Source organism: Trichomycterus rosablanca, chromosome 3 (genome assembly GCF_030014385.1).
Source record: "Trichomycterus rosablanca isolate fTriRos1 chromosome 3, fTriRos1.hap1, whole genome shotgun sequence".
NCBI lineage: Eukaryota > Metazoa > Chordata > Actinopteri > Siluriformes > Trichomycteridae > Trichomycterus > Trichomycterus rosablanca.
In genome coordinates this window covers 18,824,917-18,844,242 of record NC_085990.1, presented here as the reverse complement: position 1 = coordinate 18,844,242, position 19,326 = coordinate 18,824,917, and the positions used below count along the sequence as shown (strand labels likewise).

At 39.9% G+C, this 19,326-nt stretch overlaps 1 protein-coding gene across 1 annotated transcript in view; it reads right to left on the bottom strand.

Annotated features, from left to right (window-relative positions):
• si:dkey-246i14.3 (ephrin A4) overlaps positions 1–17,386 on the bottom strand; it is a 109,759-nt gene extending 92,373 nt beyond the window's left edge. The window contains exon 1 of the mRNA XM_062991634.1: positions 17,265–17,386. Coding sequence (XP_062847704.1) covers positions 17,265–17,386 — 122 coding nt within the window. The remainder of the gene's footprint in view (positions 1–17,264) is intronic.
• Positions 17,387–19,326: the final 1,940 nt, after the last annotated feature.

The window sequence follows — 19,326 nt, the reverse complement described above, 5'->3', positions numbered from 1 at the left end:
TATATTGACATGCTAGCGCGTTGTGCCACCCCATCCCATGGTTTTGAATGGCAAGATGCTAACTGTTAGCTTAGCGAGCAAAACCCGATGGAATCGCTGTCTAAGTAGCGCGTTCGAATAACCTGCCTTAAAATAAGTCATTGACTTATTAGAATCCTCTCTACTGAGGCAGCTGCCTATGTAGGCAATAAGACAGCAAGGCAACTTACTAGGTGTTTGAACACACCCTATGCAGAGAGCTCCCTAGCTTTTGTGTTATCAGTTCAAACAGTGAGCACCCCCACAACCAATCAGTGAGCTCCAACCGCCTACCACTCCCACCCCTCCCTTACTGTGGATGCGCGAAGGTCTTAAAGTCTCCGTTTTCAAGGCAGACCTGAAGCAGAAATTTGGTGCTTCACATTTTTAAAATACCGTCACCATTTTTAAATACCGTCAACATTTTTAACTACCGCGGTATACCGCAACACCGTCATTCCGCCCAACCCTAGTGTTTAGTTGTATTTTCTTTATTGTTTCACTTTTAAACTTGTGTTATAGCTCGGGGTGCTGAGAAATTGTAAGAATCTAAAACGTGTATTGTTAAAAAAGCTTAACGTGGTTAAATGTACTAAAAAACGACACAGGACCACTAAACCTCTCTTAATTATTACTGCTTATAAGTTCTCTCCACTAATTAAATTCCTCGGTCGCTGTTTTAATACAATAAGTCACGTTAAGTTTCGTTCATGTTAAGCGTTGTTCGTACTGCTTTTATTATGTCATATCAGAAAGTTCATCTCATTGGACGTGCTTTGAAAAGGTCAGCAGCAAACTGGGTCGAAGTTCAATTAGAAAAACTCTGAGCGCCGCAGCAGGTGCAAAAATCGTAAGCCCTACGCGGCAAAAAAGCGTGGTGCGCACCGCTTAGGGATGTTACGAATCAGTGTACAGAAGCAGCACTCTGCACTTATCAGAGGAGACGTGTGCTGGCCTGTGACCCTCCTCGGTCAGTGTCGCCAGGGTGTCGGAATCGACTTGACGTAGTTAAATTATAATGATATTTGGAAGCAAAATACAATTCAAAAGCTTCAATATGGAATCACCAAGAACGCATTTGGTACCAGAGTGATATACATGCATGTCACAAAAGAACACTACACAACAGTATTTGTATACATTCCAAACAGAAACATCATATGGAATATTTATTAATAATTACAGTATTTTTAGAATTTGATGATTTAATTAGCTTTGGCTTCTTCTTAAAGCTTTGTGAAATGAACCCAATCTAACTGTTTGTGTCCACCGGGGTCAAGCACAGAAAAAGAACGTGCGCACAGAAAAGGAAAAAAAAAAAGAACCCATACCCATGCACAATCTCTCCGCCTTTGCTATTAGCGTTAAATGTGATTTGTTGTTCTGCATTTGCTTGAAATACAATATGTGCAAACAACATTACTACAATTGATTTCTTAAGTCTATCATGTTTAATCTTTAAACGAGATTACTTAGCCGAGCCCATGGGGCGGGGAGGAGGGCTGCGGTGGGGTTGCAACATTTCAAGCCCATTTAATGGGGTCACTAAGCAAAAAAGCTTGAAAGCCCATGCCCTATAGACTTAGTGGGTTGGTGTTAAATTTCCTTTAATTAAATGAGGAAATAAGATATTGTATTTGGCAAAAAAACATAATCGACTTTAAATAAAAATCATGATGTTACATTATACTTAAATTCGCTGGGCCTTGGCCATCTCTCCCTTACCCCAATCATGTCTGTGTAGATGCCTGGCAAGAATGTAACACTGATCAGACTTGAACCTGGATCTCAGCAAAGGTTGGCTAGTCTAATATAAGGTGCACCATCCAAGCGCCCAGTATATGACTTCTTTTATGTAACTTATTCTGTACACCTGTTAGCAATGGGTGTGGCTAAAATAGGCTGAGATGTGTGGCTATTTTTTGGCCATACTTAATAATTTTTGCCATTTCTCCCCCTGATTTTCTTCCCAATCTAGTCGTATCCAATTTCCAATTACCTGACTGCATTACGCTTCCTCTCTACTGATGTTGACCTCCATTCTGACTGAGGAGAGCCGTGACTAACACACGCCCTCTCTGACACGTGTGAAGTATCTGACTGCATCTTTTCACCTGCATGAGGCGAGTTCATATGTGGATCAGCTTTGTGTCTGGAGAGACACACCTTGTTTTGGGGGCGTTTAAACTGACATTTTATAAATCTGATTTCAGCCTTGTGTTCTTGTGGGGTGTTTTCTTGTTTAAATGCTTCTTTTATTGATTTTGGTATTTGAAATGATTTTCTGGTATGTATGAGGGACATTTAATAAACAGATTTTTGATGGTCAAGGGTATGTCGCACATCTCATACTTGTGGTGTAATGGTAGGAGCCATCCTGCTGGTTAACAAGGGGGTTGAATCACAGGCTGGGCTCACAAACACAGAAGGCACATTGCATAACATGAACCTAGCCATTGGGAGGCATGTATGAGTGCACCCTTAGTGCCGGTCCCAACCCTGATAAATACACTATACACATATTGCAAAAAGTATTCGCTCGTCTGCCTTCACAGGCATATGAACTTGAGTGACATCCCATTCTTAATCCATAGGGTTTAATATGATGTCGGCCCACGCTTTGCAGCTATAACAGCTTCAACTCGTCTGGGAAGGCTTTCCACAAGGTTTAGGAGTGTGTTTATGGAAATTTTTTATCATTCTTTCAGAAGAGCATTTGTGAGGTCAGACACTGATGTTGGACGAGAAGACCTGGCTCACAGTCTCCGCTCTAATTCATCCCAAAGGTGTTCTATCAAGTTGAGGTCAGGACTCTGTGCAGGCCAGTCAAGTTCTTCCACACCAAACTCGCTCATCCATGTCTTTATGGACCTTGCTTTGTGCACTGGTACGCAAGTCATGTTGTAACAGGAAGGGGCCATCCCCAAAATGTCTTGGTATGCTGGAACTAAGGGGCCGAGCCCAACTTCTGGAAAAACAACCCCACACCATAATCCCCCCTCCACCAAACTTTACACTTGGCACAATGCAGTTAGACAAGTACCGTTCTCCTGGCAACCACCAAACCCAGACTCGTCCATCGGATTGCCAGACGGAGAAGCGCGATTCGTCACTCCAGAGAAGACGTCTCCACTGCTCTAGAGTCCAGTGGCGGCGTGCTTTACACCACTGCATCTGATGCTTCGCATTGCGCTTGGTGATGTAAGGCTTGGATGCAGCTGCTCGGCCATGGAAACCCATTCCATGAAGCTCTACGCACTGTTCTTGAGCTAATCTGAAGGCCACATGAAGTTTGGAGGTCTGTAGCGACTGACTCTGAAAGTTGGCGACCTCTGCGCACTATGCGCCTCAGCATCCGCTGACCCCGCTCTGTCATTTTACGTGGCCTAACACTTCGTGGCTGAGTTTCTGTCGTTCCCAATCGCTTCCACTTTGTTATAATAGCACTGACAGTTAGGAAATTTCACGACTGGACTTGTTGCACAGGTGGCATCCTATCGCGGTACCACGCTGGAATTCACTGAGCTTCTAAGAGTGACCCGTTCATTCACAAATGTGTGTAGAATCAGTCTGCATGCCTAGGTGCTCGGTTTTATACACCTGTGGCCATGGAAGTGATTGGAACACCTGAATTTAATGATTTGGAAGGGTGAGTGAATACTGTAGGAAGTTCGCATGAAGAAGGGCCTCTGGCATGAAGAATGAAATATGAGGAGAATAAAATAAATACACTCTTTATAAGTGAACTACATATTACACACCTGCAAATAACAGTAGACAAGAAGAGCTTGGGATCAGTAAACACAGGTTAAGCAAAATGTTCTCCTAATTTGAACCAAAAAAGGCATACTATTAAACAGCTGGAAAGAACTGGTTTAGAGGTTTAGACTTAAAATAATAATGCTGTCTGCATCTAGTACAGAAGCATGATTCACCTTATGAACAATGATACATTTATGCAAAGTGCACAATTATTTAGAAGTAGGTTTTTGATTGCGGAGCACAGGTTCCTGTAACCACCATTTTCCAAAAATGAGGAGGCATTCTGAGGACTTTGCCAGAATTAGCCTTCAGAAGTCGGTGCAATCACGCCCGCTCTGATGGGGAAAAATTACAGTCGAGGTTGAAAAACTCATTTGAATACACACGTCTTGGAGTACGTGCTGAGCAGTCCCAGTGTCACCCTGTCCGCTGCAACTACAAAAATACGCATGGCTTTGTTTGTGCGCGCGAGACAAAGACTGGGAGAGACAGCGGCGCGCTTTTATGCATGCATTAGCATTCCCGTGAAGACAATCGACTCAATTATGCATAAAAACAATTGGACTTAATAATATGAAATTCTCAGCCGCTTTTTTTTGGAGAAATAGAGCATAATTAATTTCAAAAAGAGGCTTTTGAACAGCAGCGTGATTATAATGATCCAGACTCACAGGCTTTACTTCAACAGGTGAGAGGGAAGTGGGTGGGGAGGCAAAGAAACAAGCTCGTGGTATTTCACACTGACAAGAAATGTGTCCAAACTTGTTACATGAGTCAGTCTGATGATGGACAGAGAAAACACACATATGTACAAAGAGAGACAAAACAAGAACAGAAGGGTGAGGAGTGTGCATTCAGAGCAGCCACAATAAGAATTACAGCACCAGGGTTTAATGCTCTTTAGTGATCAGATGTTTCAATACACTAAAGCTGTTTACACTTCAGTGATGCGTGTTTATGTGCAAACTAATAATTCTATCAAGTGTTTATGTAAACCACATATGGAAGAACAAACATACTCCGATTTCTAAAAATCCAACGATGACAGTTAATAAGTTATTTAGTGCATGAAGTCTGTATTATATACACACCATCAGATTTCTGTAACTGCACACAAGGAAACACTGCAAACTCACAGCAGACTGCATAACAAATAAATAGTCACTGGTTTACTGACCTACAACATCGCAAAAAATACAGACACTTTTTACACTTAGTGCAGCACAGTGGCTCGGTGGGTAGGACTGTTGCCTAACAGCAAAAAAAGTCCTGGGTTTGATTCCTAGATGGAGCAGTCTGGTCTTATCTGTGTGTAGTTTGCATGTCCTCCCTGTGTCCGCATGGGTTTCTTTCAGATGCACAGTCCAAAGACATGCAGTCAGGTTAACTAGAGATACTAAATAGCCCGAGGTGTGAGTGTGTGTGACCCCTGAGGTGTGAGTTTTCTAGTATAAACTAAAATACATTTTATTATTGTTTGTTTGTTTATTGGGATTTTAATGTCATGTTTTACACTTTGGTTACATTCATGACAGGTAGTTACTGGTCACACATTCATCAGTTCAATTTCCATGTCAAACACAGTCAAGGACAATTTTGTATCTCCAATTTACCTCACTTGCATGTCTTTGGACTGTGGGAGGAAACCGGAGCTCCCGAAGGAAACCCACGCAGACATGGGGAGAACATGCAAACTCCACACAGAAAGGACCCGGACCGCCCCACCTGGGGATCGAACCCAGGACCTTCTTGCTGTGAGGCGACAGTGCTACCCACTGAGCCACCGTGCTGCCCCCATTCCATTATAATGTAATAATAATAATAATAGTAATAACATTTTATTTATAAGCGCCTTTCAGAAAACCCAAGGACACTGTACAACACAGGCCTAAAAACAGCATGGAAATTATTAACATAGTCATACATAACTAAATAACTAAATAAATAAAAATAAAATAACCAGCAACTATCTGTTTAAAATTCAATAAAGCGAAACACAGCAATAAACAATACAACAAGTGAATAAACAATTAGTTGTCAGGAAAGGCTGAGAGAAAAAGGTGGGTATTAAGTTGTTGTTTAAAGGAGGTGACTGACGAGCAGAGTAGAAAGGAAGCATAACGCAATTGGGTAAAAATTAGAGGCGCTACAAATCGGGAGAAAAAGGGAGAAAATGCATTAAAAACTGCATAGGAATAAACTGTCAATATTGTCAGTTAATATTGCATAGGCCAATTGTTTTTAAGCTTGGGCCTCATTGGCACAGCCAGGGGTGGGGTTTGGCCAAGGCCCCAGGATGGATTGGCGTCATGTCCGGGGTGTGTTACTACATTGGCACCCAGGACAGGCATATGTCTTAAAGAATGAGTTTGAGTGGATGCTTGATAAAAAAGTGATAATATGGAATGTAGGTGTTTCACCCCATACAGTGCATATCATTATCAAAAGATTCAGTGACCATTTCTAAAAAATCTGAAAAGCATCACTGATTGCCTGTGATATTTACTCCCTAATAAACTTTGATAAAGCATGAATCTCAGAATCATATGATGTACTTCTATCACTGTTTGGCATACATCCGGGGTATTCCTGAGTTTAAGAAGCGCAGGTTCCGTGTATAGCAACGTTGTGCCAATGTGCTATTTTTGTCCACTACAGAAAAAACTACAGAAGCCATCCAAAATTCAAACTGAATAAAACCAGACTAAACACGGAGCACCTGTGAGTGGGAACTAGTGAGAAGAAAAGACCAAGGAGTGAATATAAACCAAAGCACTAAAACATTCCTCCCTGCTTTTATATGGAGGGGAGAGCAGGAACTAAAGCAAGGAGCTCAAAATAAAAAGGCATCAGAACACAGCCATTACTGTTGCACTTATCGGACCCTCGAGACGCGACTGGCTTAGGACTAGGAGCCCGGCTGCTTGCTTCAATAAATCAGTGCTTTATTGTTTTGTTTTGTATTACTCCACTCTGCATACTCATTTCCCAAGCACCAGCGCATGGAAGCAGTTTAATAAATATGCAGCACTGATTTGTTGTTTTTAAAGACATTTTATAATATATATCTTATATATTATTTAAGATTGCAAAATAATATATATTACACTGGTCCTCATGCTTTATTAACAATGTTATTGCTCTATTTTGTATATTTGTATATTAATTAGGCCAGCTAGGCCAACTTGAAAAATGAGCTGCAAAAACCTCAAATTTATGGGTAAAATTGTTGTCAACAAGAATATACACTGATTAGGCATAACATTATGACCACCTTCCTTATATTGTCTTGGTCCCCCTTTTGCTGCCCCATACGCAACAAACTGCGATACGCTGCGTATTCGGACACCTTTCTATTAGAACCAGCATTAACTTCTTCAGCAGTTTGAGATACGGTAGCTCGTCTGTTGGATCGGACCATGCGGTCCAGCCTTCGCTCCCCACGTGCATCAGTGAGTCCTGGCCGCCCATGACCCTGTCGCCGGTTTACCACTGTTCCTTCCTTGGACCACTTTTGATAGATACTGACAGATACTGACCACTGCAGACCGGGAACACCCCACAAGAGCTGCAGTTTTGGAGATGCTCTGACCCAGTCGTCTAGACATCACAATTTGGCCCTTGTCAAACTCGCTTAAATCCTTACGCTTGCCCATTTTTCCTGCTTCTAACACATCAACTTTGAGGATAAAATGTTCACTTGGTGCCTAATATACCCCACCCACTAACAGGTGCCGTGATGAAGAGATAATCAGTGTTATTCAGTGTTATCAGTGTTACTTGATAATTAAGCCAGGATGGTATGTACTTTCCTGTTCTGTAGAGCTCTGGTGGCACAGCAGTCGACCCGGGTTTGAATCTCAACTGTGCTATCTGCCAGACAGGTGTGTACACAGACATGACTGCTATCCCTATGGAGGGGGTGTTAAGTCCGTGAAGGATTGGCTCTCTGTCTTGAGCTCTGTGCATAAACTTGAACGTGACTGTTGGCATTTGTGCCCATTTGGTCATTTCTGAGGTCTGATGTTGCACTGATGTTGAATGAGAAGTCCTGATTCACAATCGACATTTCAATACTTCAAAAGGTCTTCATTGGGGTTGGGTGGGTGTCCACGTATCTTTGATTATATAAAAGGGTACCTCATTTTTACTTTAAAAATCGACAAAACCTGAAATCTGACAAGAGGTGTCCAAAATATTGTGCGTATACAGCCGACCCTGACTCGGAATCACCCTACCTTCCCCCACTTGTGAATTAGCGAGCAGGAGCAGACAGTACATGTCCACACCTTACACAGAAAGGTGGGGCTCACCTGGCCCCTAAGGCTATTTAAACTAAGCAGCCAATCAGGATTCATGAAACACCTGGACGTGCAGGTGCATCTAAATAAAGTGCTGAAGAGCTGGAGGATGGAACATCCCCAAACACCCCTACACACACACACACACACACAGAGCTCTGAAGCAACCACACTCCCACAGACCAGTAATCACCAGGCCTGTTTCTTGGAATAGATTTTGATCATGAGTGCTGTATCTGAAACCAGATGATTTCTCTATAATTCATCTGAGTGATTTTGAAATGTCTATGTGTAAGCATGTGTAAGTATTCAAAGCAAACTGGCTTGTGCAAGACAAAGCCTAGTGCAGAACTGCTCAGTATACATACACTTATTATTATCACAGCTGACAGAGATGGTATCAAAGAGGCATGTTCATATACTCCTTAAGCTCATTCGGTACACTTATCTGGTAGGTTCATTCGTTAATTCTTTTATAGTTCAACTTTGTGCATATTAGGGCTGCAACGATTAGTCGACGTAATCGATAACGTCGACTATAAAAATTTGTCGACGTGGAATTTCATTGTCGACGCGTCGTTAGTATTGCAATGCACTAAAGGGACTGCAGGGGGCGCAGCATCGCTTCCATGGCGCAGCGGGGAGTTTATGAAGACAGAGAGGCAAAGATAAAGAGACTGAAACTTTCTAAAGTATTTCAGCCAGAATAACCCAAAGAAACGAGCTGGACGCAGACACTACAGAGCAGAGTTATAGTTTCACGCCGGCACTCCGGTGAAACGCCTTGCAGCCGTGATGAGCAGCGTTATTCCGGTAAGTTTTTACACCGCTTTGTGCTTTAACCAACGTAGTTAATGTTTGTTAATGCTAGAGTACTTGTCGGAAAACTATCTAAGAGATCGCTATTTTTCAGGTTTGTTTGCTAGCTAACGCATTAAGTGCAATAGTTAATCAGTTATTTATATGAGTAACGTTATATAACTTAACATTATAGCCTAACGTTACCCTGTCTCGTCTTCCATATTTTTAGCTCTCGTTAATGAGAGCATTCGTTCTAAATAATTAGCCTCCTCCACTTAATGATAGCTAGTTAGCTCAGCAGATAATTCAGTTAAGATATTGAACCTGTTATGGTTTAGTTGGCATAGCCAGTACACTATTTATAATAAACTATGATACATAGCCTTCAGTTTGTGATAATTAATACAGCTTTCTCTTTTGCTCTTTCTATTAATAGCACTAAGCAATGGAGTGTGGATGACTTTGACCAGAGAAGAGGTTCATGCACCCCTCAGATGGCTAAGATCTCCACAGACAGCATTCACATGTTTCTCAACCACATGTTATAAATGTTTTTGATTTCCAGAGTGATAACTTCTGAAACATCCATAATGCTGTCCAAAGCTTTCTTATTTCATTGAATTTTTTTATTGTGATTGTGTATTAATGTTTCAAATATATTTAATTAAACTATCAAGCTTAAGTTTCATATTCATGTTTCATGGGTCATTATTTTAATTTGATATTGGAACTTAAATAACATAAGTTATAATATAGAGTTTTGTTATGTTAAGGCAGAGATGGAGGGTATGACATAAATAATCGTTGACTAGTCGACCAATCGAAAAAATAATCGTCAGATTAGTCGACTACTAAAATAATCATTAGTTGCAGCCCTAGTGCATATACAATTACTGACTGTAGCCCATCTGTTGCTATGCATGCTTGGTTACCCATTCTGTACTCTATTTATCAATCAACTGTCCAAATGATGTTTGGGTGGTGGGCCACTGAAAATGACATAGTAATATATTCTGGTTTAAGTGTACTGGTATTCGATGCAGCAGTGTTGTTGGGATTTTTAAATATTGGGTACACTACACTTACAGGCATCTGTTTGCACTCACTGTAGGTGTACAGTTAGAGAGCAGAGCTATTTTCTTTTTTCATCCACAATGTGTGTTAATCTTCCTATAGTCCTTTATTATTGGACATTTTCTGATCACATGACACTGTTGGCTTTATATTTTTGGTTGGAGCACTATTGCCCTTCCAGCATTAATCGAATACACTCGTAACGGTACATACTACCCACTGAACATAACATACTATTCACTGAAGTACACATTGTATACCACACAGTACATGCTGTAAACTGCATACTACCCATCTGTAGTACAAGTCACATACTGCATACTGCAGAGTACATACTGCATACTACTCATCTGTAGTACAAGTCATAATGCATACTGCACAGTACATACTGCATACTACCCATCTGTAGTTCAAGTCATATACTGCATACTGCACAGTACATACTGCATACTACTCATCTGTAGTACAAGTCATAATGCATACTGCACAGTAAATACTGCATACTACCCATCTGTAGTTCAAGTCATATACTGCATACTGCACAGTACATACTGCATACTACTCATCTGTGGTACAAGTCTCACACTGCAAATGCACAGTACATACAGCATACTGTATACTGCCTATCTGTACTACACATTGTATACTGCATACTGCACAGTACATACTGCATGCTACTCATCTGTAGAACAAGTCATATACTGCATACAGCACAGTACATACTGCATACTACCCATCTGTAGGTCAAGTCATATACTGTATACTGCACAGTACATACTGCATACTACCCTTCTGTAGGTCAAGTTATATACTGCATACTGCACAGTACATACTGCATACTACCCATCTGTAGTACAAGTCATATACTGCATACTGCACAGTACATACTGCATACTGTATACTACCATCTGTAGTATATAAATTACATGTGTACTACCCATCTGAAGTACACATTGTATACTGCAAACTGCACAATACATACTGCATACTGTATACTACCCTTCTGAGATCCACATAATGTACTGCAAACTGCACAGTACATACTGCATATTGTATACCATCCACTGTAGTACATGTCTCATTCAACACACTGCACAGTACATACTGCACACTGTATACTATCCACTGTAGTACATGTCTTATTCAGAACACTGCACAGCACATACTGCATACTGTATACTATCCACTGTAGTACATGTCTTATTCAGAACACTGCACAGCACATACTGCATACTGTATACTATCCACTGTAGTACATGTCTTATTCAGAACACTGCACAGCACATACTGCATACTGTATACTATCCACTGTAGTACGTCTTATTCAGCATACTGCACAGTACATATTGCACACTGTATACTATCCACTGTAGTACATGTCTTATTCAGAACACTACACAGCACATAATGCATACTGCATACTATCCACTGTAGTACATGTCTTATTCAGCATACTGCACAGTACATACTGCATACTGTATACTATCCACTGTAGTGCATGACTTATTCAGAACACTGCACAGCACATAATGCACACTGTATACTATCCACTGTAGTACATGTCTTATTCAGCATACTGCACAGTACATATTGCACACTGTACACTATCCACTGTAGTACATGTCTTATTCAGCATACTGCACAGTACATACTGCACACTGTATACTATCCACTGTAGTACATGTCTTATTCAGCACACTGCACAGTACATACTGCACACTGTATACTATCCACTGTAGTACATGTCTTATTCAGCATACTGCACAGTACATACTGCACACTGTATACTATCCACTGTAGTACATGTCTTATTCAGAACACTGCACAGTACATACTGCACACTGTATACTATCCACTGTAGTACATGTCTTATTCAGCACACTGCACAGTACATACTGCACACTGTATACTATCCACTGTAGTACATGTCTTATTCAGCATACTGCACAGTACATACTGCACACTGTATACTATCCACTGTAGTACATGTCTTATTCAGAACACTGCACAGTACATACTGCACACTGTATACTATCCACTGTAGTACATGTCTTATTCAGCATACTGCACAGTACATACTGCACACTGTATACTATCCACTGTAGTACATGTCTTATTCAGCATACTGCACAGTACATACTGCACACTGTATACTATCCACTGTATACTATCCACTGTAGTACATGTCTTATTCAGAACACTGCACAGTACATACTGCACACTGTATACTATCCACTGTAGTACATGTCTTATTCAGCATACTGCACAGTACATACTGCACACTGTATACTATCCACTGTAGTACATGTCTTATTCAGAACACTGCACAGTACATGCTGCATATTGTATACTATCCACTGTAGTACATGTCTTATTCAGCACACTGCACAGTACATACTGCATACTGTATACTATCCACTGTAGTACGTCTTATTCAGCACACTGCACAGTACATACTGCACACTGTATACTATCCACTGTAGTACATGTCTTATTCAGCATACTGCACAGTACATACTGCACACTGTATACTATCCACTGTAGTACATGTCTTATTCAGAACACTGCACAGTACATACTGCACACTGTATACTATCCACTGTAGTACATGTCTTATTCAGCACACTGCACAGTACATACTGCACACTGTATACTATCCACTGTAGTACATGTCTTATTCAGCATACTGCACAGTACATACTGCACACTGTATACTATCCACTGTAGTACATGTCTTATTCAGAACACTGCACAGTACATACTGCACACTGTATACTATCCACTGTAGTACATGTCTTATTCAGCATACTGCACAGTACATACTGCACACTGTATACTATCCACTGTAGTACATGTCTTATTCAGCATACTGCACAGTACATACTGCACACTGTATACTATCCACTGTATACTATCCACTGTAGTACATGTCTTATTCAGAACACTGCACAGTACATACTGCACACTGTATACTATCCACTGTAGTACATGTCTTATTCAGCATACTGCACAGTACATACTGCACACTGTATACTATCCACTGTAGTACATGTCTTATTCAGAACACTGCACAGTACATGCTGCATATTGTATACTATCCACTGTAGTACATGTCTTATTCAGCACACTGCACAGTACATACTGCATACTGTATACTATCCACTGTAGTACGTCTTATTCAGCACACTGCACAGTACATACTGCACACTGTATACTATCCACTGTAGTACATGTCTTATTCAGCATACTGCACAGTACATACTGCACACTGTATACTATCCACTGTAGTACATGTCTTATTCAGAACACTGCACAGTACATACTGCACACTGTACACTATCCACTGTAGTACATGTCTTATTCAGCATACTGCACAGTACATACTGCATACTGTATACTATCCACTGTAGTACATGTCTTATTCAGAACACTGCACAGTACATACTGCATACTGTATACTATCCACTGTAGTACATGTCTTATTCAGCATACTGCACAGTACATACTGCACACTGTATACTATCCACTGTAGTACATGTCTTATTCAGCATACTGCACAGTACATACTGCACACTGTATACTATCCACTGTAGTACATGTCTTATTCAGAATACTGCACAGTACATGCTACATGCTGCATACTGTATACTATCCACTGTAGTACATGTCTTATTCAGCACACTGCACAGTACATACTGCACACTGTATACTATCCACTCTAGTACATGTCTTATTCAGCACACTGCACAGTACATACTGCACACTGTATACTATCCACTGTAGTACGTCTTATTCAGCACACTGCACAGTACATACTGCACACTGTATACTATCCACTGTAGTACATGTCTTATTCAGAACACTGCACAGTACATATTGCATACTGTATACTATCCACTGTAGTACATGTCTCATTCAGCATACTGCACAGTACATACTGCACACTGTATACTATCCACTGTAGTACATGTCTTATTCAGAACACTGCACAGTACATACTGCACACTGTACACTATCCACTGTAGTACATGTCTTATTCAGCATACTGCACAGTACATACTGCACACTGTATACTATCCACTGTAGTACATGTCTTATTCAGAACACTGCACAGTACATACTGCACACTGTATACTATCCACTGTAGTACATGTCTTATTCAGAACACTGCACAGTACATACTGCATACTGTATACTATCCACTGTAGTACATGTCTTATTCAGCATACTGCACAGTACATACTGCACACTGTATACTATCCACTGTAGTACATGTCTTATTCAGCACACTGCACAGTACATACTGCACACTGTACACTATCCACTGTAGTACATGTCTTATTCAGCATACTGCACAGTACATACTGCATACTGTATACTATCCACTGTAGTACATGTCTCATTCAGCACACTGCACAGTACATACTGCACACTGTATACTATCCACTGTAGTACATGTCTCATTCAGCACACTGCACAGTACATACTGCATACTGTATACTATCCACTGTAGTGCATTACTTATTCAGAACACTGCACAGCACATAATGCACACTGTATACTATCCACTGTAGTACATGTCTCATTCAGCACACTGCACAGTACATACTGCACACTGTATACTATCCACTGTAGTTTATGTCTCATTCAGCACACTGGACAGTACATACTGCACACTGTATACTATCCACTGTAGTACATGTCTCATTCAGCATACTGCACAGTACATACTGCACACTGTATACTATCCACTGTAGTTTATGTCTCATTCAGCACACTGGACAGTACATCCTGCACACTGTATACTATCCACTGTAGTACATGTCTCATTCAGCATACTGCACAGTACATACTGCACACTGTATACTATCCACTGTAGTTTATGTCTCATTCAGCACACTGCACAGTACATACTGCACACTGTATACTATCCACTGTAGTACATGTCTTATTCAGCACACTGCACAGTACATACTGCACACTGTATACTATCCACTGTAGTACATGTCTTATTCAGCACACTGCACAGTACATACTGCACACTGTATACTATCCACTGTAGTACAAGTTGTTTGCTGTAACTATTAATGTCACAGATGAAAAAATGAAGAACAAATCACCATTTGCCAAAACTCCATCGACATTTCTTCCTCTGAGGTTCACTGAACATGTGAGATCTGTGTAATCAGTTTTCTTCTGCAGTCACTAATTCAATATGACATTATTTAAGTCATATAAGCAACTAGACAAAACATATGACTATGTGCTATCATTACCTGGTCTGCTGCATGGCTGATTTTCTTTTAAATATTTACATATGTCCATTACTCCATGTGAAAAACCAAAAGAAACTGGGTCTGACTGAAAGAATAAGCCGCTCAAGCCTGTGGAAGGATACCGGGGCATTACTGCAAACGCAGTGCCTGTAGTGAATTTGTGTTGTATGTCCTGTAACTCTGCTCAGCAACAGAGAATAAAACAAAATACTTCATGGCTATCTTATTTTTTTTTTTTTTGCCTAGATTTCACAGGGTCACAGCAACATTTTACTGAAGCACGATTCCCAATAAATTGGGTCTAATGACACCCCTGCTATCCACTGTAGTATACATGCGTGCTGAATAAATACTGCACCACAATATGACAACAGACATAAAAATGCTACAAACCCTGAACTAAATAATGGAAGCACCTATTCTCTAGGCCACCCAAAGAGAATGGAGTGCTTTGTTGAGTCTGGTCCCTGTCAAGGTTTCTTTATTGTAATATTTTACTTTGCCATTGTTGACCTTGGCTTGCTTAGTAGTGTTTTTGGTCATGGAATCTGGAAAGTTGCTTTGAGACAATGTCCATTGTAAAAAGCACTAAACAAATACATTTTACTTTTTAGCAGAACGTAAAGATAGATAGATAGATAGATAGATAGATAGATAGATAGATAGATAGATAGATAGATAGATAGATAGATAGATTTTTACTCACTACAGCTGGTGACTTTTCTGTAAATTAAAAAAGTGCATCTGCGCCCATTAAATCAATTACCTACATGGAATAGTGGTCTTTGCCAAGGTTGGAAAGAAAACCCAAACTGTTTCCTTATTCTAAGAGTGTGTGTGATCAGTGGCAGTAATTCATCCCTGACCATTTGGACGTATTTCCATGACAGCATAAACTGACAGTTCAGTACTGTTCCATGCACTTTGCAATAGTTGCAGGCAAACTAGGCCTATTCATATGGGCACAGAAAAGTCACATTCTACTCAATTATAAGAAAGCAAACTAACAATAAAGCTTGTTAATGCTGCTGATCACATGGACAAAAAGCAGTACAATACAGTACAATACAGTACAATACAGTACAATACAGTACAATACAGTACAATACAGTACATATGGCAATGTAAAGCTGGCTTGACTGTGGACAGTGTAATCCCTGTTCCAGGAGTCTGTAATTCATCCCTGACCATTTGGTCATATTTCCACTACAGCATAAGCTGACTGTTCAGAACAGTTCCTCGCACTTTGCAATAGTTGCAGGCAAACTAGGCATATTTATATGGGCACAGAAGAGTCACAGACTACTCAATTATAAGAAAGCAAACTAACAATAATTAAAGCTTGTTAATGCTGCTGATAACATGGACAAACAGGTAGGATCAGAGATGTATTGCTTGCATCGTAAACTTAAAGCACATTAAAATGTAAAGCTCGCTTGACTGTGGACAGTGTAATCCCCGTTCCAGGAGCCTGTAATTCATCCCTGACCATTTGGACGTATTTCCACTGCTCTGGCAGTTCAGTACTGTTCTATGCATTAAACTAGGCCCATTTATATGGGCACACTTAAACTATAGTCAATTATTAGCAAGCAACTATCTTTAACTAAAGCTAGTTAATGCTGCTGATTAAATGTACAAACAGGCAGGAGCAGAGGTGCATTGCTTGCATTTTAAGCTCTAAGCACATGGCAATGTAAAGCTCGCTTGACTGTGGACGGTGTAATCTTTAATCCAGGAGTCTGTAATTCATCCCTGACCCTTTGGACATATTGTATTTTCACTGCAGCATAAGCTGACTGTTCAGAACTGTTCCATGCACTTTGCAATAATTGCAGGCAAACTAGGCCTATTTATATGGGCACAGAAAAGTCACATTCTACTCAATTATAAGAAAGCAAACTAACAAGGAATTGGTAGGACATGGCACATTATAGAAAAGCATAAATATTTATAATCTCTAGCCTCAGTGTCTCCAGCAGGAGTATTACACCTTGTATTACAGAAGTGACAGTGTGATTTATGATCTTACCTGGTATTGGTGGAGTTCCAGTACACGACGTGTCTTTTTGCTAATGCACTGGAGAGCACATACATGAGAAACGTCAATACTGTGAGTATGTGTGAGGCTCCTGGGCACCCTGGAAGACTCATATCACCATTCATCCCACCAGTATTCACTTTTTCATGAGAAAGAAAGTAGTGCAGGTATCGGTGGGGGAAGTCAGAAACCCAGCAAGTCCTCAGAACCTTTTTGACTTCTGACAGCAGAGCATATCCTCAGAGTTCAGAGGTTCTGAAACTTGGAGAGAAACGCAGCATGTAGGAACTCAGCAAAGTAGAAAAATCAGCTTTTTACCTTTAGTTCCAACTCGAGTAATAGTGTAAAGTTTAAAAAGTGTAGTAATTCCTGATAATGAGACAGAACGAGGGAGCGCTTGTTGGTCGTTAACAATCACAGCCGTTGTGAAACTGTCACTGATTAGATTTGACGCGTCGCGAGCCCGTTCACATATTCCACTGAAGACGCTGGACTAGAAAAGCGAGGTGAACAGGGGCGGGACACCGAAAACTTTAGACCAATCAGTGAACAGCAGGGGTGAAGCAAACGCGTTGAGGTGTGTTGCAGGCCGAAATGCACGTGTTATGTCATCTCAGTTCTTCTCTGCATACTACATAGTGTTTAAGTACTGTACTACACTGGAATATACTACATAGTGTTTAAGTACTGTACTACACTGGAATATAATACATAGTGTTTAGTACTGTACTACACTGAAATATAATACATAGTGTTTAAGTACTGTACTACACTGGAATATACTACATAGTGTTTAAATACTGTACTACACTGGAATATACTACATAGTGTTTAAATACTGTACTACACTGGAATATACTACATAGTGTTTAAGTACTGTACTACACTGGAATATACTACATAGTGTTTAGTACTGTACTACACTGAAATATAATACATAGTGTTTAAGTACTGTACTACACTGGAATATACTACATAGTGTTTAAGTACTGTACTACACTGGAATATACTACATAGTGTTTAAGTACTGTACTACACTGGAATATACTACATAGTGTTTAAGTACTGTACTACACTGGAATATAATACATAGTGTTTAGTACTGTACTACACTGAAATATAATACATAGTGTTTAAGTACTGTACTACACTGGAATATACTACATAGTGTTTAAATACTGTACTACACTGGAATATACTACATAGTGTTTAAATACTGTACTACACTGGAATATACTACATAGTGTTTAAGTACTGTACTACACTGGAATATAATACATAGTGTTTAGTACTGTACTACACTGGAATATAATAGATAGTGTTTAGTACTGTACTACACTGGAATATAATACATAGTGTTTAAGTACTGTACTACACTGGAATATAATACATAGTGTTTAGTATTGTACTACACTGGAATATAATACATAGTGTTTAGTACCATACTACACTGGAATATACTACATAGTGTTTAGTACTTTACTACACTGGAATATACTACATAGTGTTTAAGTACTGTACTACAGTGGAATATACTACATAGTGTTTAAGTACTGTACTACACTGGAATATACTACATAGTGTTTAGCACTGCACTACACAGAAAAATACTACATAGTGTTTTAGTACTGTACTACACTGGAATATACATGTACTGTACTACACTGGAATATACTACATAGTGTTTTAGTACTGTACTACACTGGAATATACACATACTGTACTACACTGAAATATACTACATAGTGTTTTAGTACTTTACTACACTCGAATATACTACATAGTGTTTTAGTACTAAACTACACTGTGATATACACATACTGTACTACACTGGAATATACTACATAGGGTTTTATTACTGTACTACACTGGAATATACACGTACTGTACTACACTGGAATATACTACATAGTGTTTTAGTACTGTACTACACTGGAATTTACACGTACTGTACTACACTGGAATATACTACATAGTGTTTTAGTACTGTACTACACTGGAATATACACCTACTGTACTCCACTGGAATATACTACATAGTGTTTAAGTACTG